The sequence below is a fragment of the Brachyistius frenatus genome, unplaced genomic scaffold (genome assembly GCF_029030835.1).
Source record: "Brachyistius frenatus isolate BFR_SWC_R1_liver_20210118 unplaced genomic scaffold, ASM2903083v1 Contig_258, whole genome shotgun sequence".
Classification (NCBI taxonomy): Eukaryota; Metazoa; Chordata; class Actinopteri; family Embiotocidae; genus Brachyistius; species Brachyistius frenatus.
The window spans coordinates 121,100-145,102 of record NW_027210857.1 but is presented as its reverse complement, the minus strand read 5'-3'; the positions used below and the strand labels follow the sequence as shown (position 1 = coordinate 145,102).

The 24,003-nt window shown below is 43.9% G+C and overlaps 1 protein-coding gene across 4 annotated transcripts in view; it reads left to right on the top strand.

Moving 5' to 3' along the window:
- The first annotated feature begins 3,305 nt into the window (after positions 1 to 3,305).
- The window catches only part of usp25 (ubiquitin specific peptidase 25), a 34,346-nt gene continuing 13,648 nt past the window's right edge, over positions 3,306 to 24,003 (top strand). For 2 of the 4 annotated variants that reach the window (XM_069721138.1, XM_069721136.1), the window contains exons 1-16: positions 3,306 to 3,474; positions 8,880 to 8,957; positions 9,060 to 9,204; positions 9,343 to 9,466; positions 10,115 to 10,277; positions 14,491 to 14,577; positions 17,520 to 17,657; positions 18,737 to 18,813; positions 18,921 to 18,994; positions 19,672 to 19,823; positions 21,897 to 22,024; positions 22,119 to 22,214; positions 22,395 to 22,559; positions 22,943 to 23,184; positions 23,269 to 23,339; positions 23,421 to 23,649. In XM_069721138.1, the coding sequence (XP_069577239.1) occupies positions 3,433 to 3,474; positions 8,880 to 8,957; positions 9,060 to 9,204; positions 9,343 to 9,466; positions 10,115 to 10,277; positions 14,491 to 14,577; positions 17,520 to 17,657; positions 18,737 to 18,813; positions 18,921 to 18,994; positions 19,672 to 19,823; positions 21,897 to 22,024; positions 22,119 to 22,214; positions 22,395 to 22,559; positions 22,943 to 23,184; positions 23,269 to 23,339; positions 23,421 to 23,649 (2,011 nt within the window). In that variant the 5' untranslated portion in view covers positions 3,306 to 3,432. The remainder of the gene's footprint in view (positions 3,475 to 8,879; positions 8,958 to 9,059; positions 9,205 to 9,342; positions 9,467 to 10,114; positions 10,278 to 14,490; positions 14,578 to 17,519; positions 17,658 to 18,736; positions 18,814 to 18,920; positions 18,995 to 19,671; positions 19,824 to 21,896; positions 22,025 to 22,118; positions 22,215 to 22,394; positions 22,560 to 22,942; positions 23,185 to 23,268; positions 23,340 to 23,420; positions 23,650 to 24,003) is intronic. The other 2 variants (XM_069721137.1, XM_069721139.1) reach the window with 2 other exon arrangements.

The following is a 24,003-nucleotide window of genomic DNA, read 5'->3' as shown; positions in this document are numbered from 1 at the left end:
CAAAATAATGGACTGAATACAACTGTACTACATGCTTCTATATTTTAATGGAAATAAAATTCGAATTATTGAGCAGGATTTTGATAATCATTAACTCTAAAATAAACGTGTAAAATGTACACAGATGACATCCTTTTTTTCCCCCATCCCTGCTGTTGCTCCCAGTAACACCATAAAGTTCTGACTTCTCCCATTAATATTTATATGTGCTAGTTAGATGACACAGTTCATGTTAACAAAGCACGCTGACTGCTTCTGTTATAACTATTACAACAATGCTATTCCTGAACATCTAAAGGATGACCCAGTTCTGCGTGAGAGGGCTGTTCTCTTCCATCTTGCACTGAATTAATTACAGCTGACAGATCTGAATGCCCAGTGTTTGGATGTTGGTGTTAATTTCTCTGTCTGAATAATTAGGCCACAATTTGGACATCTGAATTCAGAGCCTTCTTACACAAATGATAAAAGCCTGTGTTGTTCTGCTGATGAGACTCTGTATACATACAGCAGGACATGGTGATGATTCTGAAACGGCATCAATGTAAAGCTGGTGCAGGTGAAGAGCCGTGAGAAGTTAGTGTGATGAGATTAACCATCAAAGCTGTCCTTTAAAAAATGGATACAGATTAAACCTGAGAATGAAACTTGAATTGAATCAACAGTCAAATATGTTTCTTCTCATATCATTCATTTTGTATTATGTTTTAGTAATCTGAATACTCGCTCCAGAACACCGAATTAAACCAAATTAATTCAAATAGTAAGTGGTAGGGGTGTGGAAGATCCACTGTTGTGTAATTGCTAAGGTTTTCTGCTGTTGTTTAGCACCTCCTGGAGGCCAAATGATCGCTGTCACCTTAAAGGAAGCGAGGGGAAGAAGGGGGAGGTGGCATTTCAATGTAGAGTTGTGTCAATATTTCTTTTTCCAAAACCTTTACTGTTAACATTAATACACAATACAAAAACATCCAACGACATACAAAACACTAAACAGTTCATGTCCCAGGGGTGCAGGTTCAAAAGTACAAATCATATCTCAAATTCATTCAAAGATTCATTTCAGTATGTCTCAACATCCGTCCTGCGCAGTCACCGATGTTGTGAAGAGCTGCACAGTCTTAACCGCTTTTGAGTTGTCTGAATATTTTTTCGAGTCCACGTATGCATTGATTTCATTCTTAAACACAGAGAAAAATGGCTTCGAACCACTGAATTTACATGTGTGGTGGATGTGGTATTTGGCAAGCAAAAATATATTTTTTTTACATTTGACCTTTTACAATTAAACAGACCAAAGAAAACATCCTGTTAACAAAAAGAAAAATCTCAAATAAAATAAGGAGGACACTAAAAGGCTCAGAGAAACAGGAGAGAAGGTTTTGGGGCTGATTGGGGTGATTATAAAACCCTGTATGACCGAATGCTCTCCAGGATGTAGGAGAACATGTTTCCTTGTCAACAATCAATAGAAACCTTCAGGACCAGAACCACATAAAAATATACAGCCCTGGAAATACTCCGAAACAGAAAGGCGAGGTCGCAGTTCACAAAAACATCCACACAGAAACTGGTAGAGTCCTGGGATAACTTTATATGGACTGAGGAAAGAAAAATCAATCTCCATCAAAACGATGGGAGGAGGAAAGTGAGGAGAAAAAGGGAACAGTTCGTGACCCAAAGTACTACCTCAGCTTCTCTTGATGTTTGTGTGGCTTCCAATGGAACTGGCAAGACTGGTATTTATTGATGATTTCCCCTCTGATGGAAGCAGCAGGATGAATGTAGAGGTGTACAGGAGCCTTCTGTGTGCTCACATTCAACCAAATGCAAGAAAACTGATCGGAAAACATGTCATCATTCAGCTGCACAACAATCCTGCAACTAAATCAGTGAATTGATCTCTTATCTGGTTGAGCTGCGTTCCACCAGCTGAAACCAGACTAACGCCAGAGAGACCTGCAGCTGAAGGTCTGCAACACCAGGGAAGATGTTTATGGCCCGAAAACCTCAGGGAGTCAATGACTGCAAAAGATTTTCCATTAAATATTCACATGATCATTTTGTTTGACGTCATGTGTATCAGTTACAGTTGAAGCCCTGACCTTTGGGTACTATGTGTTAAAAGGTCTGTAATTCCCACATTTCAATATGGACGTAAACCTGCTCAAATTAAAGCTGAGACTTGGTGGTATGATGCAGTAACCAGGATTTTATTCTAAATCGCTGAAGCACAGAGCCTGAAGAGTGAAAAACCTCCAAACATTTTCAGTCTGGAGGGAACATGTTGTCCACAAAGACATTAAACAGTGAGCCAATACAAAATGAAGCAAGACTATCTGAAGTCAATTCCAGATTATAGTCCCAAATATAGGTGAGGTATCCCATAATATCATACCATAATATTGATCTCGGTGCAGCTATCCTTTTCCTAGATATTCATTTCCCTAGAAAAATACAAACAAAATACCAAGCAGGATTGGGTGTTTAACAGAAGGGCAAAACAATTTATTAGGATTCAAAATATGATTGTTTTTTTCCTTCTTTTAAAGAAACAAATGCAACACATTCAGGACTTTTGCTGGCAAAAGCAAAATTACAAACAACAGTTATTTATTTATTATTATTTTGAAATGCCAACGTACGGGTATTTTTTAAATTTATTTTTTAAGAATAAGAACTTTATTGAACAAGATGTAAACTTACAAAGAGTATAGACAAGTACTTATTATTTCGTACAAAAAAGGTAGCAATGTGGAAATAATAGGACAGTAGAATAATAAGGAGAGAAATATATATACATAAAAATAGCATTATTCCTCTTCAACAATTTCTTCATACAGTTGGACAGTTTTGTTTCTTCTCTTAGTATTAATCCGTTTGAGAGTCTTAAACATAATCTTTAAATTCACCGAAAAATCCGGTGAAGTTGGGGGAGATTTCTGACACTCTACATTTGTGCGTGAAAAATGTGCCGTAGAGAATTAATACTTTTATCATGAACTCAAAATTGTAATTTTCATGTTCAAAACTTGTGATAACATTTTTAATGTGATGTAATTGTGATTCAGTTTTAATATATACATGTATTTGACCCATCATATAATCTTCCATTCTGCCCAAGAACATAACATAACACCGGTAGAATAAATGTGTTCATGATTCCGGCTCATTATGACAGAAACCACGTTTGTTTTGAACGTCCGAACATTTTAAAGGACGCGTTGTTTATTGGAGGCTTGTGATGACGTCATGACGTCACTCCAGACGTGAGGAATCGATCCTCGCTCCGAGAAGAGCGATGTTTGCGTCACTCCGCCGCGGCTGAGGAGGGAGGGAGGCACGTCGGAGCAGCTCGGGCTTGAACCTCTCGAAGAGCAGCCAGCAGCCTCCGCTCCCCGCTGAGTGTCCCTCCGTCCGTCGGAACCGGCCATGACCGTGGAGCAGAACGTCCTCCAGCAGCACTCTCACAAGGTAGGCGGGCGGCGGGCAGCGGGCGGCGGGGCGGCGGGCAGCGGGCAGCGGGCGGCCGCTCAGACGCGTCGTTTCTGGGCTCGAAGAACTCAGAGTCGACCAACCGACTCCCTTCGGTCGGTCGGGTTCACCTGGACTTGTCGACTAGAGCTGCGGGCCGGTGGTCCGCAGGAAGCCGTGTGGACGTCCCGGGAGGTGGTCGTGAAGCCGGGCCTAACGTGGTGCTAGCTCCGAGCGTTAGCCGGTATTTGTGCTAGCTGTTTGGTAGCCGAGCCTGAGCTAACGGTACACGTAGAGAGAGAGAGTGTGTGTGTGTGTGTGTGTGTGTGTGTGTGTGTGTGTGTGTGTGTGTGTGCGTGTGCACGCGCGTTTAGTCCCGTTAACACCGGCTAACAATGTCCACGTATTAATACGCAGCTTCGCTGGTACCGTTAGCATCCCCGGGCTAACCGTGACGTCAGCGGAAGTAAACAGCCACAGCTTCAACATGTCGTTAACTTTCTATTTCCAGCCGGACACGTGACGTCAGTAGTTTCTCAACAACAACAGTATTTGGTGAGGTGACGCGGTGTGTGTGTGTGAACGGTTCTCGTTACTAGTCGTGTCTCCGGTATCTTTGTTTACAAAGCGTGGCTGGTGGTCTGAACGCGGCCGCGCCGTGGTGGTTGGAGGTCGGACAGCGAGCCGAGCACGTGACGGTCCACGTGATCATGTTACATCTGAGCAACTCTGTTTACCGAAGTGCCTTCAGACTCGGACCCTGCTCCTCAGTAACCACAGGTTAGATGTGGGCTCCTCCAGGTGGATGTCACACCTCTCCCAGGTCAGGAGGTGACCCTAGGAGGTGACCCTAGGAGGTGAACCCAGGAGGTGAACCCAGGAGGTGAACCCAGGAGGTGACCCCAGGAGGTGAACCCAGGAGGTGACCCCAGGAGGTGACCCCAGCCGGTGACCCCAGGAGGTGACCCCAGGAGGTGAACCCAGGAGGTGACCCCAGGAGGTGACGGCAGCAGTCCGCAGCACCGAAATACTACTCAGGGACTCAAACTGAAAAGCAGCTGTGAAACACAAACCTTATTATGCAGTGTGCCCTTTTCAGGGGTCTGACATTAAACCACGATAAACAACGACGTGGCGTCTCATTGGTCAATGAAGACAAGGAATGAGTTTCACTCTGGTTTCAATAGCGTGCATGCGGAGCCTCTCAGCCAGGTTTGTTTTCACAGTGGATCAGTGTGTTCAGACATTTTGTTCTCGTCAGTTCTTCTCTGTCATTAGTGGGTTTCAGAAGTGCAGGGTGTGGAGCTGGTTTTCATGTAGTGACCTGCAGACAGAGGTGAGTTCATGCTGAGGGACCTCTAATCCCGTCTTCACAATTAGATGTTTGCACATACGAAAGAGCGGAGAACCTGATGGAGGTTTTCTGGGAGGAGTCCTGTCCTTCTGCAGCTTATTCACAAGCTCCCATCAGTGTGAGGAGCAGCCATTCAACACGTCACATGGTGGTGAGTGTGTGAGAGTGTGTGTGTGTGAGAGAGTATGTGTGTGTGAGTGAGAGTGTGTGTGTGAGAGAGTGTGTGTGTGTGTGTGTGAGAGTGTGTGTGTGTGTGAGTATGTGAGTGTGTGTGTGAGTATGTGAGTGTGTGTGTGTGTGTGTGTGAGTATGTGAGTGTGAGAGTGTGTGTGTGAGAGTGTGTGTGTGTGTGAGTATGTGAGTGTGTGTGTGAGTATGTGAGTGTGTGTGTGTGTGTGTGTGAGTATGTGAGTGTGTGAGAGTGTGTGTGAGTGTGTGTGTGTGAGTATGTGAGTGTGTGTGAGAGTGTGAGTGTGTGTGAGTATGTGAGTGTGTGTGTGTGTGTGAGAGAGTGTGAGTGTGTGTGAGAGTGTGTGTGTGTGAGTATGTGAGTGTGTGTGAGAGTGTGAGTGTGTGTGTGAGTATGTGAGTGTGTGAGAGAGAGACTGCTCTTGTAGTTGACTTGGCCCAAATCTGTCACAGGGTTAACGTCCCTCTCACTTCACTGACCTGCCATCCGACCTGCATACAGTCTCTCTCTGAAAGCACGGCGCCTCATCAATATACAGCCTAACATCATGAATCACATATTGGTCTCGTGTTACTCCCTCCAGTTCAAATAAGGAAACCACTTTAACAAGGATGTAACAGAAGAAACCTCGGGAGGAGCGACCGAGGAGAGATTCCTCCTCCAGGATGGACATGCTCACAATAAATATCGGTTACAGAATAAAGCAACGTAGAACATGTACAGCAGGAAAAGTCAAAGTCATAGATTTTACAAACACTTATAAACAGCCGAGCGGGAGGATGTGAAGCTGCCGTCTCCCCGTTTACTCTCCTGTAGCTGAACACGGCTCGGTTCTTATTACCGTAGTAACGCAGCTCTTCGGGGCCCTGCAGTGAGTGGATCGCTCCTAAAAATAGATATCGGTGAAGTGGAAAAATAATTCACGAGCACAGCGTGACAGATTACAACCTAGCGTGATCTTCTGGTGCAAACGTAGTGTTTGTTGTGGGGCAGCGTGGGGACAGACCGCTTGTTTAGTGTATTCAATTAAATATTATTCTGCTCTGAAGCCTGTGAGGCTCGTTGCCCTCGAGGCTGAGTGCAGCTCAGGAAACCACAGCGCCAGCGGCAGAATTGGAGTCGGGTCTCCAACCAGATGGAGAACAGCTCCCCGGAGCTGGAGGACTTATTGAGTCCTCCTGAGGTTAAGACAGCAGGACGGCTGCTGGCTGCATGTCTTCCACTCAGCTGTTACAGCTCTGTTTTCAATGCAAATATTTCCAATACTTATTTTGTTCTGATGATAATTTTATTGTGATGACAATACATATTCTTCACTAAGTTCATCTGCTCCTAAATATACATTCATTTGTTTAATACAAGCTCTTCTCAGCTCTTTAAATAACTATTAGAAAATAATTTGGATTGCTTCAACAGTCAATATCGATTTTATAGTGTAATTATCAATAGAATTAATGTTGTGACAACGCACATTAAATTGCAATCATATTACATTTTGGTGCAACTATTCATTCCCCAGAAACATAACTGAAGAGAGTAGCTGGGCACAATGTTTTGTGTAACTTTAATTTGTTTACCCTCTCAGTGTTACAGAATAAGTTGTTTGAGCTGTGCTCGGGGCTCAAACAGCTTCCTGATAAATTCTCCATCTGTTCTCTCAAACGACCTGAAACTAAATACAATATCATTTCTGGTGAGCTTGTGTGATGTCATTATGCACTCAGTAGTCCTCTTTAAATGATTACTGTTGGTTTTTACTGCTGCTTTTACATCAAAACTCCAAACTATCATTATCATATCTTCTTTGCGCCTGCCGTGACTGTTCACGTTTCCTGTTTCAGAGGTTCAATAAAGAGCTGAAGTTATTTTGAATTAATTCTACATCTCTGTAAGCTGTGTTCTCATTTGGGACGGTTATCGAGTTTTATTTTTCCCAGATCTGAGAGTTTGAAAGTTCATTAGTTGTTGGTAAATTATATAAGGGGTGGTCCATATTTAGTTTGCCTTGGTGGTAAATGCACCGGTGGTGTGAGAGCAGCAGCGACGTGTGCTGGATGTCAGCCGGCTGCTCCGTGGCAGCGCTGCTTTTTATGGCCTTTTGTGTCGGAGCTGTTGCAACTCCATTAAAAGTGTTGAAAGACGTCGCTGACAGAGATGTGTACAATGTCGCCATGGATGCGTGCGGTGTGTAGTGTAGTATAGTGCAGTGCGGTGTGTAGTGTAGTGCAGTGCAGTGTAGTTAGTATAGTGCAGTGTAGTTAGTATAGTGCAGTGTGTAGTGCAGTGTAGTGTGTAGTTAGTATAGTGCAGTGTGTAGTTAGTATAGTGCAGTGTGTAGTGTAATGCAGTGTGTAGTGTAGTGCAGTGTGTAGTGCGGTGTGTAGTGTAGTGCAGTGCAGTGTAGTGTAGTGTGTAGTTAGTATAGTGCAGTGTGTAGTGTAGTGCAGTGTGCAGTGTGTAGTGTGTATTGTAGCCCACGTTAATGAGTCTTAAAGCATGGAGCCCCATTAGAGCTGGTTTCCCGTCTGTTGCCTGCTGCACCTGTGAGATCTACAGTTTGCGTTCCTCTCATGAAGACTTATGATGCTGACACTAAGTGCTCTCCCCCTTTATTTATAGTGCATTTATTCAAGCAGTTGCATTGTAGGTTAAGTGTGTGTGTGGTAAGGTCACGCAGCCCAGCTGGGTTTGACATCCGTCGTTCATCAGACTTCGTGGACTCATTAATAGGGATGATAATTGGCAGGCGCCTTCTGATTAAATACGGTATCAGTTCCTCACGTGTACGTTAATACGCACGGCAGTTTAAACTGTGACTTGACATGAAGGTTGATTTATGATTGATGGTTACTTTCATTGCTGTTCACACTGAAGCTCGTTGCAGGAAAGCTCCCAGAAAACAAATATTTTTCAGCTGTGGACGGTGGTGATCCACATGCAGCCAAATGTTCTCTGCAATGTGACTTTGCCACGGCTAAGCATATTAATGGTTAATCAATGTTCACTTAAACACTGTTGAGAATGTTAATCCATCAAGAATATATTAACTGACAGTGTGCAAAGTTGGTGCGACATTTCTTAATGCATTCCCACCAGGGCTCCAAATAATGATTGTTTTCATTAATGATTAACTTGTCAATTATTTCCTCGATCATTTTGTCCATATCATTTAAAAAAAAAACCTGAAGGGCGCCTGCTATGTATTTTTTATAATTTTTTGTAATTTTTTTTTTATTGGACGATCAACAGGCCCGAACAACAGAATCTATAATCAGATTTATAAAAATAAATAAATTAAATCCTCTCATTTCTTTGAGATGTTTTAAATTTTTGCTTGAAAAATGACAACAACAATGAAATCAGTTTGTAATTTCCTAAATAATTATACAAATATTATTTCATGTAAAAATGAAAGTAAATACGTGTAATTGTGATAAATGGAAAAATAAAGAAAATATGAAGCCTTGGATAGATAGATAGGGATGCTTAACTTCCTCCTCTCGTTGTAATTCATCTGTCTGCCACTACAGGAGTGTAACTGCCTTTCAAGAAACTTTATTATTGGATTTCCTTTGGATTTTTGTAATTGGTGGCTTTTTTCCACCCGCTCCCTGTTGAAATATAAAATGCCCATTTTTAAAGTAATAAAATGACCACAATTCTTGGCCCGAGGTGATTATACTATACACTAACGAAAACATAATCATGAATATCATACTCATTGCTGGCTGGAGATCCTCCTCAGTGCTCCACACTGAAACTAGAAAGGTCTATGTTTTTTTTTAAAGAAACAGATGACTTCCTTCTTTTCCACTTGGCTCTCCTGTGAACTGTATTTCTATCTTTTGTCCTCTTCGACAGCACCAGCAGACGTTACTAAACCAGTTGAGGGAGGTCACCGGCACCACGGACGTCCAGCTGCTCCAGCAGGCCCTGCAGGTGCATCCTTACACCGGTTACATGCTCTAACGTTGCCGTCTTCTCCGGTCCATTGTGACTGCGTCTCATTTTTGATCCACTAACATTCGCCCGTCGCTGCAGGTGAGCAATGGAGACCTGGCCGAAGCTGTGGCCTATCTGACGGAGAAGAACGCGAAGGTTCCTCAGCAGGATGAGACGACGTACTACCAGACGTCGCAGGTGGCCAGCGACCGGTACATCAGCGTGGGCAGCCAGGCCGACACAAGTGAGTTAGAGGAGACACAGAAAATACAAGTTCAATTTATGGTTTTATAACGAGGTTTCTCAATCTGCATTAACAATTGTACGTTTGTTGTGGTCGTGCAACGGGTCCTCCGTGAAAGTAAAACCTGTGTTGCTTTAGATGTGATCGATCTGACTGGAGATGATAAAGATGACCTGCAGAGAGCCATCGCTCTCAGCCTGGAGGAGTCCAACCGGGCCTTCAGGGAGACGGGCATCACCGACGAGGAGCAGGCCATCAGCAGGTGCCTCAAAACAATCATTCAATTAGTTTTGGATCAAATTCCACACTTCACGTCTCCGTCTTTGCCAGAAGAAAAATATCTTAAATGTTCCTCATTCTAATAAATCCAACATGGTAGCGGAGAATGCTGCATTTACTACTGAGGTTTAATGTCATCTGAGCATCACACATTTCAGAGGAGTAATAATGAGTCTTTTGTCCACCAGAAAAACATCCCTGATGCTCCTTTGCTTTAGCAAATGTGATTAATTCATTATTTCTTTACAGGGAGATAAAAACAAGCCTTACAGATGTAACATTTTAATCACAACCCTGAATTTAAGTTCAATTTAACCCCAGTCAGCGTGAAATGAAATGAACGTCGACGTGTGACCTGCTAATGTCTCCGTGTCGACATTTCTGTGCTTTTGAACTGTATTTCATTTTGAAAAAAGATCAAGCAAAAGGTGAAAGAGGTTTGAAAATAGCACTTTAATTTGTTGAGCCGGTCAGAGACGCATTTAGAAACAATAATCCTGAACCCCCAAATACATTTTCAATGAGAAGCTCTTATTAGAAGTTCAATTGTAGACAATCTTTGTTTTTTTTTTGTAGCATTTATTATCATTTTTTTTAATGTTGTGTCTTCATTTTGTTTTTGGTGTTTTAGGGTTTTGGAGGCGAGCATCGCCGAGAACAAGGCGAGTCTGAAGCGGACCCACACTGAGGTGTGGAGCGACTCACCCAACCCTCATGACAGGAAGAGGATCGACAGCTGCCCTGTAGGGCTGAAGAACGTCGGCAATACCTGCTGGTTCAGTGCTGTCATACAGGTGGATGGACACACACACACACACACACACACACACACACACACACACATCTGACTCTTTTATCCAAAGCGACTTACAATAAGTTCATTTCAACCATGAGGGTTCAAAACCAGAACAACAAGAATCAAGAAAATACAATTTCTTCAAGAAAGACAAACTACAAAGTTCTATCAGTAAGTTCCATGTTAAGATACTAAAGTTCTACTGTTCAAGATAAAGGAGGAGGAGGAGTGTTTTTAGTTTGTGGTGGAAGATGTTCAGAGTTTCTGCTGTCCTGATGTCGGTGGGGAGCTCATTCTACCATTTAGGAGCCGGGACAGAGGAGGAGGAGGAGCAGGAGCAGGAGCGGAGTAGTGTGAGTGTATTTAGGAGGTTAAAGACCAGTCGAGCTGCTGCATTCTGGATGAGCTGCAGAGGTCAGATGGTACTAACAGGTAGACCTGCCAGGAGAGAGTTACAGTAGTCCAGACGTGAGATGACCAGAACCTGGACCGGAACCTGGACCAGAAACTGCACCTCCTCCTGAGTGAGAAGAGGACGTCTTCTCCTGATGTTGTGCAGCATGTATCTACAGGAACGTGTTGTTGCAGTGATGTTGGCAGTAAGAGAGAGTTGACTGTGGAGTGTCTCCGAGGTTCTTATCAGTCAGGGTCGGGATAACAGAGTTGTTGAAGGTAGTAGTCAGGTCGAGGGTGGGAGAGTCTTTCTCTGGAAGGAAGAGCAGGTCGGTCTTGTGGAGGTTGATTTCCAGGTGGTGTGAGGACATCCACTGAGAGATGTCGGTCAGACAGGCAGAGATTCATGCTGCTACCTGTGTTTCAGATCTGGAAAAGAGAGGATCAGTTGGGTGTCATCAGCATAGCTGTGGTAGGAAAAGACATGCGAGTGAAGGACAGAGCCGAGAGAGTCGGTGTACAGAGAGAAGAGGAGGGGACCCGGGACGGAGCCTTGAGGGACACCAGTAGTGAGAGGACAAGGTTCAGACACAGATCCTCTCCAAGTTCCCCGGTAGGTGAGGTGGTTGAGGTAGGATGAGAACAGGGAGAGAGCAGAGCCTGAGACACCGAGGTCCTGAAGGAGGAAAGAAGGATCTGGTGGTTCACTGTGTCAAATGCAGCAGAAGGTCTAGAAGGATCAGGACAGAGGACAGAGAGGCTGCTCTAGCAGTGTGAAGCTGCTCAGAGACAGAAGGAGGACCGTCTCTGTTGAGTGGTCTGTTGAAACCAGACTGGTGGTCAAGAAGGTTATTATGGTGGAGATAGGAGGAGAGTTGGTTAAAGATAGCTCGCTCCAGAGTTTTAGAAAGAAAGGGAAGAAGAGAGACGGTCTGTAGTTGTTTACACGCACATGCACATATACAGACACACACACACACACACACACACACACACACACACACACACACACACACACACACACACACACACACACACATATACAGACACACACAGACAGACACACGCACACACATACACACGCACGCACGCACACACACACATACATATACACGCACGCACAAGTACACACATACACATGCACACATACACACATGCACGCACGCACACGTATACACATACATATACACGCACACGCACGCACACATATATGCACAGGTGTGTGTGTTTACCACATTATTCCACGTGTTCCTTCATAACTTGGATTTCTTCAACATTAATCTACAGTGTAGAAGAAAATAAGAATAAGAGAAACATTGAATGAGAAGGTGTCCGAACTTTAAACTGGTTCTGGACGTGTAACATCAAGTCTCAGTAAACTCACTTCCTCCAGTTGGAGCTACAGTGTATTTGAAGGGGATGTGTACATAGTTTATCATTTCATTTTTTAAAACACGAAAAGCTTTTGACCAAAATATCTGTACTCTATCAGCAATATTGAAAGAAATATCAGAAGTTGGTGCAACCTTCAGGGACAGGAAACTGCAGGAGCGATTATCTGAACTGTTAGGTGAAACCATAAATTCCTTATTGCTTCTGTATTGACTGAGAACACTCAGTTTTTCTGAGTTCTCCTGCAAACAAGCTGTGCTGGCAAAGCCTACATGTCCCAGGATGCATTGCATGTGAGCTTCTGACACCGAACCCCCAAACCTGTGGTTCCCTTTGCCAAATCCCTCCTCTCGTAGCACCAACTCAGAATAGAATAAAACCACAAGAATCCAGACAATATTCTCTGCAGAGAACAAAAGACGTGTAAGAAGATAATTGATTTGCTGATAAGCTGCTGTTGGAAACAAACCCGCCATGTTACACAGCTGATGCAGATGAACTTCTCTCTGCTGCGTTTCCTCGTCCACATACTGAAATAAAGAACGGCAGCTGAAACACTGTAAAATGGTAGCTGCCTAGGACAGAACGGGATTGAGTTTTGTTTTGAGTGTAGAGCGCCCCCTGGCTGTTTAAACAGCTCAGGTGGCCTTTAATTCTTCGACCAACACCACCAAATGTACACGTCACATGACAGAGCAGCTGCCAGTCGAACATCAGCTTGAGCAGCTGCTTCTCGAAGACGCAGAGAATTTATTGAGGAATTTATTGCCTCAATTGACTCCATTTATGGTCAACATTGATTAGACATTCTCATAAAAAGTGGCAAATTGTTCTTTTTAATGCCTCCCTATTGGTTCCATTTAATTGTAATGATGTAGAAACCAATGCTTTAATCTGCTGCAGTTTTTGTGGATGAGAACCATCTAAATGTTTACATACTGCAAAATGGTAGAAACGCTGTAAACTGTTGGCGCAGCTGCCACAAAGACTTTGTTGTGTGGTGCTGAAGTCGGTGGTAGAATGTGATCTGAGCTGAAATATGGCAGATGAACACTGGATACCCCGTCACATGGTGCTGGGCTCCTGTGTCATGTTACCCCCCGCTGAGAGGAGGGCGCTGCTTCAACCCGACCCAGCTGTCCTCAGACCAACACCAGTAAACAAGTTTCTCTTTACCAAATACAATATCACTTCACTTTCACGTGGAGACGTTGGCCAACAGGGCCTTAAGTTGAAGTCACAAGTTATTTCTGTCTCTGGTGCTGAACATTGTGGGTGTGCAGTTATATTGCATGTAAACAATCACACCAAACCAGGTCTAATATTCTGATGATTAAACTAATCTTGCTTCTTATTTATTTGAATAAACGTTCTCTAATGGGTTTTTGCTCATTTTCTTACTTTCCTTCATGTGCTCCAGCTGTTTCAACAACGTGATCACAGTATTTATTTATGTTTGATTTATCTTCAATTTCTGTACTGGCAGAAGCATGTTTGGCTTTGAGGGGTTTGTGGTTAAAACAGGGGAAGTTTTAATGTACGAGGGGCGATCGAAAAGTTGCGGGACTTCTCCTGTTGTGCAAGTGGAAGCTATGACCTCTGTGAGCAGGTATTCAAAGTCAACATCAGCACCTGAGACACATGTTTTGTGAGCGCTGGTCTGGCACTGCAATTTTCCATGAACCTAAAATTGCACATCTAAGTTTGTCACATTTTTAGGGAAAAAGAAGTCGCAGGAAGTCAAATCCGGCGAGTGGGGGGGGTGACAAGGGAGGGAAGAAACTGGCCGGTTTTCAATGAACTGAGGGGCACGTTGTCATGTTGGTGAAGCCTGTTGCCATGGCGCCACAGTTCAGGTGGTTCACAGTGAATGTTTTCCCTCAGAAGGTCCCAGTGGAACTCTGTTGACAGCTTGACTCTGGGGGACGAATTCACGGTGACACAAAGAAAACCCAGCTGGTGTCTCCTGACCTCACAATCCTGCTTCATTCTCGGACAGTGATGCTCCGCCCCTCTTGAGTCTGATACAACATGTGATGTTTGCCCTCTGTCTTTGTCTGTGGAGAAATTGTGCAACAGAGAAAATGTCAGAACCCTTTGAACCACCTTCTGAATTTTAGAGATCGTTGGCTTTCCATGAAAAACATTTGTCATACTAGTGAGGAAAATGTTGAAAATGTGCACAAAGTGACTGACAAGCACGCATGTAAAATTCACCAAAGAGCCTAAATAATTAAAAAAAAGTTGAAACCGTATTTCAGCGTCACACTTTGTGAAAGGCCTAAATGTATGTTAGGACAGTACATGAAGACACTCAACACTTTCCAGTCCATTGAATCACGGTTTTTCTCTGGAATGAATCAATGAATGTGGCTGTCGTCTCACTTGGTGTCTCTAACGAGTCCTCGTCCCTCTTTGACCCATAGTCTCTGTTCAACCTGCTGGAGTTCCAGAGGCTGGTGCTCCACTACTCTCCACCAGCCAGAGTCCACGACCTGCCTCGCAACCAGAAGGTGAGACAGGTGAAGGTGAAGCTGCATTAACCGCGTCAGTGTGTGATGTCTTCCAAGGGTTTTCAGCCTCACATCTGCCCTGCTTACATCTGCTGTTTATAAGAGCAACTCCTCTACAGCCGTTCACAGCGAGCAGTGCTTCAGCTGGGAGGCTCTGACCTTCTTAGAGATGTGCGCCACCCTTCAGCAGATGTGTGCTTGTGCCCTGTGGTCACTGCAGCTTATCATTTTGCCCCCGACACTTCACTTAAGTCACTGCTAGTGAGCTACAAGTAGTGCCAACTGGTGTGAAGTGTTTTAATGGAGCCTGATTTATCCACCAGGACAGAAATCAACATGCAGAGAGCGCGTGCTATGATTAATCCGAGAGGTTTCCAGATTGAGACACTTAAATTTGTCAAGCCACACGGACAGCGTAGTTCTCAGCAGGCTTTTGTTTCCCATCTCTTCCCGGCAGAGTGCTCACCACAGGGTTAGCAGCCTGCTGCTAATCTGCTCTAAGCCTCTGCTGCGGGAGTGTGGTTTGGTGCAGTCATCTCTTCATCTCCGTTCCCTCGCTTCTAATCACTGACCTTTTACTTCAGCCGTGTGAGACTGCGAGAGTTACCATCTAATCTTTATATCAACATCCTAGACTCCACCAGTGCAGACAAACATGTCTTTATTATACTCTACTAAGTCTGAACACCTCTGTATCTAACCGCCATAATGTCACGAAGCTGCATTTGAAGATTACAGTAAAACTTGTTTTTACAAAATAGCCTCAAATGTGAGGTGCATTTGAATAAGAAAATAATATACATGACCGTTAACACAGCAGCCAAGTCCTTCATGGTCACGTGGCTTCAAATCAAACTGATGAACCGATTACAGGTTCATCAGGTGATGCATGTGGGTGACATCATATTTAATAAACAGTTCAGAGATGTGTCTGTGAAGAGGTACCATGCCTGAGTACATTATATTATTGAATTAATTTAGATATAAAAAAGGGGAAATCTGGGAAGAACACAAACATGAAGGAGAAAATTGAGAATGCTTAGCATTTAAAGCAGGAATCGTTTTCTCCTACATATGGCTCGATTGCCCCACTTCCTTGTTATCGTTTTTGAGACCTTATGGCACATCTTCATAATCACTACTTAAATACCTTTACTAAAAGAGCCCTAGCTGCAGTAGTTACTAAATTAATAATTGATTCATCTAAAAGGCTGAATACATACAGTGGTGTGAAAAAGTGTTTGCCTCCTTCCTGATTTCTTTTTTTTTTTTGCATGTTTGTCACTTAAATGTTTCAGATCATCAAACAAATTTCAATATTAGTCAAAGATAACACAAGTAAACACAAAATGCAGTTTTTAAATGAAGGTTTTTATTATGAAGGGAGAAAAACAATCCAAACCCACATGGTCCTGTGTGAAAAAGTGTTTCCCTCTAAACCTAATAACTGGTTGGACCACCCTCAGCAGCAACAACTGCAATCAAGTGTTTGTGATAACTTGCAATGAGTCTTTTCCAGCTGTGGAGGAATGTTGGCCGACTCATCTTTACAGAGTTGTTGTTGTAATTCAGCCACATTGGAGGGTTTTCCAGCACCAACCTCCTTTTTAAGGTCATGCCACAGCATCTCAATAGGATTCAGGTCAGGACTTTGACGAGGCCACTCCAAAGTCTTCATTTTGTTTTCCTTCATCCATTCAGAGGTGGACTTGCTGGTGTGTTTTGGATCATTGTCCTGCTGCAGAACCCAAGTTGGCTTCAGCTTGAGGTCACGAACAGACGGCCGGACGTTCTCCTTCAGGATGTTTTGGTAGATGGTAGAATTCATGGTTCCATTTATCACAGCAAGTCTTCCAGGTCCTGAAGCAATAAAACAGCCCCAGACCATCACACCACCACCACCACATTTTACTGTTGGTATGAGGTTCTTCTTCTGAAATGTGGTGTTACTTTTACGCCAGATGTAACGGAACACACACCTTCCAAAAAGTTCAACTTTGGTCTCGTCAGTCCACAGAGTATTTTCCCAAAAGTCTCGGGGATCATCAAGATGTTTTCTGGCAAAAATGAGACGAGCCTTCATGTTGTTTTTGCTCAGCGGTGGTTTTGGTCTTGGAACTCTGCCATGCAGCCATTTCTGCCGAGTCTCTTTCTTCTGGTGGAGTCATGAACACTGACCTGAACTGAGGCAAGTGAGGCCTGCAGTTCTTTGGATGTTGTCGTGGGGTCTTTTGTGACCTCTGATGAGTCGTCGCTGCTCTCTCGGGGTAATTTTGGTCGGCCGGCCGCTCCTGGGAAGGTTCACCGCTGTTCCATGTTTTCTCCATTTGTGGATAATGGTTCTCACTGTGGTTCTCTGGAGTCCCAAAGCTTTAGAAATGGCTTTAGAACCTTTTCCAGACTGATAGATCTCAATTACTTTCTTTCTCATTTGTTCCTGAATGTCTTTGGATCTCAGCATGATGTCTATCTTCTGAGGATCTTCTGGTCTACTTCACTTTGTCAGGCAGGTCCTATTGAAGTGATTTCTTGATTGAGAACAGGTGTGTCAGTAATCAGGCCTGGGTGTGGCTCGAGAAATTGAACTCAGGTGTGATGAACCACAGTTAAGTTATGTTTTAACAGGAGGGGGCAAACACTTTTTCACACAGGGCCATGTGGGTTTGGATTGTTTTTCTCCCTTAATAATAAAAACCTTCATTTAAAAACTGCATTTTGTGTTTACTTGTTATCTTTGACTAATATTTAAATTTGTTTGATGATCTGAAACATTTAAGTGTAACAGACATGCAAAAAAATTGGAAATCAGGAAGGAGGCAAACACTTTTTCACACCACCGTACCTGAGACCTTTACTACAACACTCTGAGATGAGGAAGTCTGATTGGACTCATGAAGTTTGATTCACTGAATAGTTAACACTGATTGTGCTGCTCTGACCAGGAGCACAGGAACCTGCCCTTCATGCGGGAGCTGAGGAACCTGTTCTCCCTCATGGTGGGGTCCAAGAGGAAATACGTGGATCCATCACGAGCTGTAGAAATCCTCAAAGACGCTTTCAAGTCCACCGAGTCGCAGCAGGTAAACCTCGTTCTGCCATAACTTGCTTAAACAACACTAACGTTCACTTAGACTAGCTGCTGTTCATTAAAGATGTCACTGATGTACACAGGAGAGAGATCAACCTTTTCCTCTTTGCATTTATAATACTTAAAACCCTATATTCTCCTGTTTTTTTCTTGCCCACTCAGTCACAGGCTTCACTGCTCAGTTTCCTGGTTGTTCTGCTGACTCAGCTCTATCAAATCCGAGACATTTTAACCTCTCATCTATTATTGGCTTTTCAGACTCAAACTGACATCACTTCTTTTGAACTTTGTAAAAAATAAATAAAAAATGCATTGACCTGAACGGCGCATGTATTAATATATTCATGACGTCAACCTGAAGCCTTGCTATGATCTGCTGCCATTGGTGCTGTCAAAGTTATGTGGTATTACAAACACTTCCTGTTTTATTTCAAATTAAAAGCGTGTTATTAGACAGAAACCCTCATTTCTTAAAAAAGCTTTGCAGGAACGTGTTGTGACCGAAGTTGGACAATCACACTTCAGATCAATAATCGTAAACAGCTGTTGAAAATTACAGAATTGTCTCGTTAACTCTATTAAACTAAAGCAATAGAAATATACTGTTCCACCTGAGAAACAAGCCGTGTGTGCACGTCCTCCGTTAATGTGACGTGCACGTGTCTAACTGTGTGGCACTGTTCAGTTCGTCTCCTTACATAAGCATTGACTCTGAGACGGAGTCTCCGCAAGGCTAAGTGGGGTCGGCCCTCTGGCCTCTGTGACCCATCAGTCAGGTCTGGGCTCTGTTACTCAGGTTAGATAGATGTTAACCTGCATTGATGTCTATGGGAGTGGCCTCAGGGCCTGCAGGTTGCCTTTGAAGTTCATCAATGCGTGAACCCCTCCTCTGAGACGGGTCATCTCGTATCCAAAGCTCGTCTATGTGAGCAGATGACAGACATGACACTGATGTGACTGACTGCACTGTTCTTGTGTCGTGTAGTTTGACTGTGACCTCCGTGTCCTGAAGGCAGTCCTGTAACTGGTGATTTGTCCATCCTGTGTGTGTGTGTGTGTTTCGTTCAACAGCAGGATGTGAGTGAGTTCACCCACAAGCTGCTGGACTGGCTGGAGGATGCCTTCCAGATGAAGGCTGAGGAAGACAGGTAACGTCAGCTGATTAGTCACTGTGGAAAGATTGGATCTTGTGTACAATGTTTACATGCAGCATAAACAGCTGTGGCGTCTATTTTGAGGCAATCTTTTCTTCCAGGGAGGGTGAGAAGCCAAAGAACCCCATGGTGGAGCTTTTCTATGGCCGCTTTCTTGCTGTGGGCGTCCTGGAAGGTGAGATGAGGTGTTTAATTTACACCAATATAGAGCAGAAGTGGGGAGCAGCCGGAGAATAACAGAGAAGGGAGGCATTAGCGTGGTCTGATTGCAACAGCCAGAAAGCGAGCAAGTCCTTGCCCCTAGTAATGAAAGGTGACCTTGTCTTAATGAGATGTGGTCCATCTAAAAGAGGAGAGCGGCTGCATTGATTGTGGAAGACCTTGACGGCTGATTGACATTGCGCTTATTATGCATGACAATACTGTCCCACAGCCACCAGAAGCTGGGCCAGTGGACTCTGCTGCTCACAAAATGACCTTAATGCCTCATATGCATGTCCGCCAGCAGACCCTCTTCTCCTCTGTTTTTTTGGGGAGGGGGCGGGGGGGTCTCATCAGTAGTTGGAGCACAGAGCTCCGTGCAGCTGTTTTAAGTAGTCATGATGAATGACTGACTGCTGAACACGTGAAAATGAGCTCGGATGCATTTGAGTGTAAAATGTCTTTTCTTTCAAGCTCTCTGCCTTTTAAACACCCGTCACAGCACTGACTGACACACATGATATGATGGCTGTCACGTTCCCTCTCTTCCTCTCCCACATGCTGACGACACTTCACCTTCAGCTAAGTGAACATGAATGACTGAACAAGTGCTCATCCATGTGTGTTTGTTGTACAATTGTGATTCCACAGGTAAAAAATTTGAGAACACAGAGATGTTTGGACAGTACCCGCTCCAGGTGAACGGCTTCAAGGACCTCCACGAGTGTCTGGAGGCGGCAATGATCGAGGGCGAGATCGAGTCGCTGCACTCGGCGGAGAACTCAGCGCGGTCTGGACAGGAGGTCAGTGCAACGCACGCCCATCACGCTGTTCACATCCAACTGCTGCAGCAAGTTTGATGGAGATTTTGGTAAATTGTACAAAAGGAAAATAATATTTTCTAGAAATGCTGTACACACTGTGACACCAATGTGTCATGGTCAAATAGCCTTCAGTTATTTTTAGTCCTGCTTTCAGTAGGAAAAAGAACTTCTATTATTTCATTGTATATTTTACCGAGATCTCCTTCAAAAACTGAAGATTTTTGAGTCCTCAACTGCAAACATTAATTGCAGACATTAATCCTTCGACCCTTATATAATATAATAATTTGATATAAAGATTCCCTTCCTAAACCAGTATTTCAAAGTGCTTCATGCACAGAAAACAACCAACACAGAGGTGATGTGTCCACTTCATATAAATATGCTCTCTGTCTTCTCTTAATATTCAACCTATCTCATTAAATCATAACACAATTAAGGTACTTGGCTTTGAAACATTTGCTTTACATTTATTTATCAAAATAACTGAATAAATGTGTTTTTTACACTCCAAGCGATTTGGAGAGTCACATTCATTTTATTGTGACCTCACACCGACGCCTGTCAGCCCCTGTCTGTGGCATCGAGAAGACAATCAGGTTGAATAGTTTGAGATCATGTGGTGGATCCTCTCCGAAGGCCTGACCTCTTCGCCCTTACGTGACATCTGTGCTATTCCGGGTTTGACCTCTGCTTAGCCGTAGCCTGAGCTACACTGTCCCTAAACAACTAGGAGCAGCTAATTACCAGTAGGCAGACGGGTACGGCACCCAGCCTTCTGGAAAAGCACCAACCAGCAGCTCGGGACGCAGCCTGAGAGACGGCTCCGCCCACATTATACAGGACGACAGGGTTCCCCCGGTGCTGTCATCAGCCGAGGGGCAAAACCCACCGTTAGTCTGGTGATGACATCACAGTGTGTGTATTTAATCTGAGATGAATATGATCTGAATCAATCAATGCAGGGAAAGACTGACTTTACGTACTTTAAACAAAGGCTTTCATTTATAGCATTATATTCATATATTAATATAGGTCAAGGGAGTGATTCGAATTGTTATTTTCCCTCCAAGTCTCTGATTAGAGCTGTAATTATTATTCAATTAATTGATTCGTTGATTCACATAAAATAATGAGCAGCTGTTTTAAAGGTAAAATAGGACATTTATAGTACTTTTTACATTAAATTCAAAACTGTTTGTAGAATTATATTCTGTCAGGCACAGCAGGCATATATCTCATTCATAAATAAATCTCTTATAACACTTAAACTGTGTACAGACGTACTTCTAAAAGGTAGAGGTGTGTGATTTTCACCCGTATTTGGCCTCATGGACACCCCTCCCTACTGCCAGCAGCAGTCAGCCGGCTCCACCTGCCTGGCTGCTGCTGCTTCATGAGAATACTGAAACCACAGTGCTGTGAGTGAAAAACCTATTTGGATTCTGTGTGCAAAACCACATAAGAAAGACAAAATGTTTGTTTACAAATGTAATCATAAATTTTTCTGACCCGACTTCTAAAATGTGAAGGGAAAAAAAATGGTTTCTTAATAGTAAACTGAACATCTTTGTGTTTAAAACAAAACAAAGCATTCAATGACGTGACTTTGGTGTTCTAAACCTAATGGATAAATCAAGAAAATAATCTGCACATTGTTCCATCATAAGAATGAATTAGTGATTCAAGCATGGACTCTGAAACAACATGTTACACCTGTCTGACAAAGAAAAGATCGATTTCATCAGCGACATGTTTAAAACCAGAGATTTTCAACATGGTTTCACAGAATCAGTCAATCCTGCTGTTTTGTAAAAGCCCAGTGAAAAAAAGCTCTTTTAAATGAAGGTCTGACTCCTGAGATTTAAAGTGTGATATTTGTCACGCGTTGTTTCTCTATAACATGCAGACAAGCAGTACAGATCTTCTCAGTGTTTTATGGAAATCTAGTTTTGCTGTTTGACACGCTGTGCTGAATATGTTTTGGAAACATTAAAGGAATAAAATCTTTACCAGAATAAATGTCAACATCAACATGTAATTTTCTTTCAGCACTGGTTCACAGAGCTTCCTCCTGTGTTGACCTTTGAACTGTCAAGATTTGAGTTCAACCAAGCACTCGGACGACCCGAGAAGATCCACAACAAGCTGGAGTTCCCCTCCATGCTCTACATGGACAGGTGATAGAAACATTATCACTGGACTTTATTCTAGAGTCAATTTGTCTCTGTTGGAACTAGTCATTCATCTCCTGTATATCTTATGTGTTGTTAGGTACATGGACAGGAACAGGGAAATAACCAGGATCAAGAGGGAGGAGATCAGGAGGCTGAAGGAGCATCTGACTCTGCTCCAGCAGCGACTGGAGAGGTACACCACCAGCTGTGTTCAGCCCCGGCCCACAGAGCTGTGTAGACGGCCCAGAGAGTCCTTCCTTACTCTGACTGGGACTTTGTTCCAAGGCCGCTTCACCCTCTCCAAGTATTTCTGTGTCCTTCTGCTTCCCTCCATCTCCGTGACACTCTCACTTCCTTCCCTCTGGTCTCTCAGGTATCTGAGTTATGGCTCTGGCCCCAAGAGGTTTCCTCTGGCAGATGTCCTCCAGTATGCCATGGAGTTTGCCTCCAGTAAGCCTGTATGTACCTCCCCAGTGGAGGACATTGACACATCAGCGCCCCCCGGTGGAACGACGGGACAGCAGTTGGCCCCTCCGAGGCAAGTTACTAAAACACATAGCTGCTGCTAGCGTGGCAGCTCTAAATTTAAATAACGACAAGGAGGCGAGAGATTTTTTTTTTTTTTTTTTCCGTACATGTTTGATGGAAATCATAAAATAGTGATTTGAAGAGTTTAATTTGAATAATCCTTTTACCATTTCTTAAGATGAGACACACCCTGATTCAGATATGCATGCAGCACTGTGGGTCTGCGGTCGGCCTCGATCAGAGCTCGTGCCGCAGCTGCATTATCTCAACTTCTGTTGTGATATTATTTTGAACTACATATAGCTGCTATCAGATTCTTTGAATCTTGCCACTTGTTTATTCAGGTTTTATTGAAATATCTTCAGTTGATATTGTATATGTTTCCTCACCCAGCAGCGCAGCTGAGCAGGACTCCTTACCTGCCCCAGAGAGCTCCAGCCCTGCTTCAGGTCCCACCTCAGGTCCCAGTGCAGCTCAGCAGCAGAGAGTTCCCATTCACAAGCCTTTCACCCAGTCCCGGCTACCCCCCGACCTGCCAATGCACCCGGCCCCGCGCCACATCACCGAGGAGGAGTTGAGGGTGCTCGAGGGCTGCTTGCATCGCTGGAGGAGTGAAGTGGAAAACGACACCCGAGGTACGTGGACGTGCCTCCCGTCCGCAGCTGATTCCTTCAGTACGTCACATGCTAACATGTTGTGTGTGATGCTCCTTCCACCAGACCTGCAGGGCAGTATTACCAGAATCCACAGAACCATTGAGCTGATGTACTCTGACAAATCTATGATGCAGGTGAGCAACTCTCAAAAAAACAACACGTCGGCTGCTTCCTTTTTATTATCAGTTTTTAAAATCGTCATTGTATTTTTCCAGGTTCCATACCGGCTCCATGCGGTGCTGGTCCACGAAGGCCAGGCCAACGCCGGCCACTACTGGGCTTATATCTACGACCTACACCAGCGCTGCTGGATGAAGTACAACGACATTTCCGTCACCAAGTCGTCCTGGGAGGAGCTGGTCAGGGACTCCTTTGGAGGCTACCGCAACGCTAGCGCCTACTGCCTCATGTACATCAATGACAAGAAGCCATTTCTCATAGAGGGTAAGAATGAACTGATGTCCAGTCAGTGGTGGTGTTCATGTGTTTTGTTTGGTGGGTGACCATTTCCTGTTTGTTCCTCAGTAAGTGATCCTCATATGAGTGTCAGCCTGCAGCTGATCGGCCTTGTTGAGCAAACTATCTGTGGCTCATTGATACTAGCAGCTTATATTGTAAGGCTGCTGGGATCATTTAGTCACATGGACAGGGGTGACATGTACAATAGAAGCTGATCCATAAGGGCTGCACCCACAGCTGAGAAGCCACAAGATGATACAGTGGCAGGCAGGTGAAAACAGAAAGTGCAGCTGAAACAAAGAAGGATGTATTTCAACTTGAGTGGGTTTTTAAAAAAAA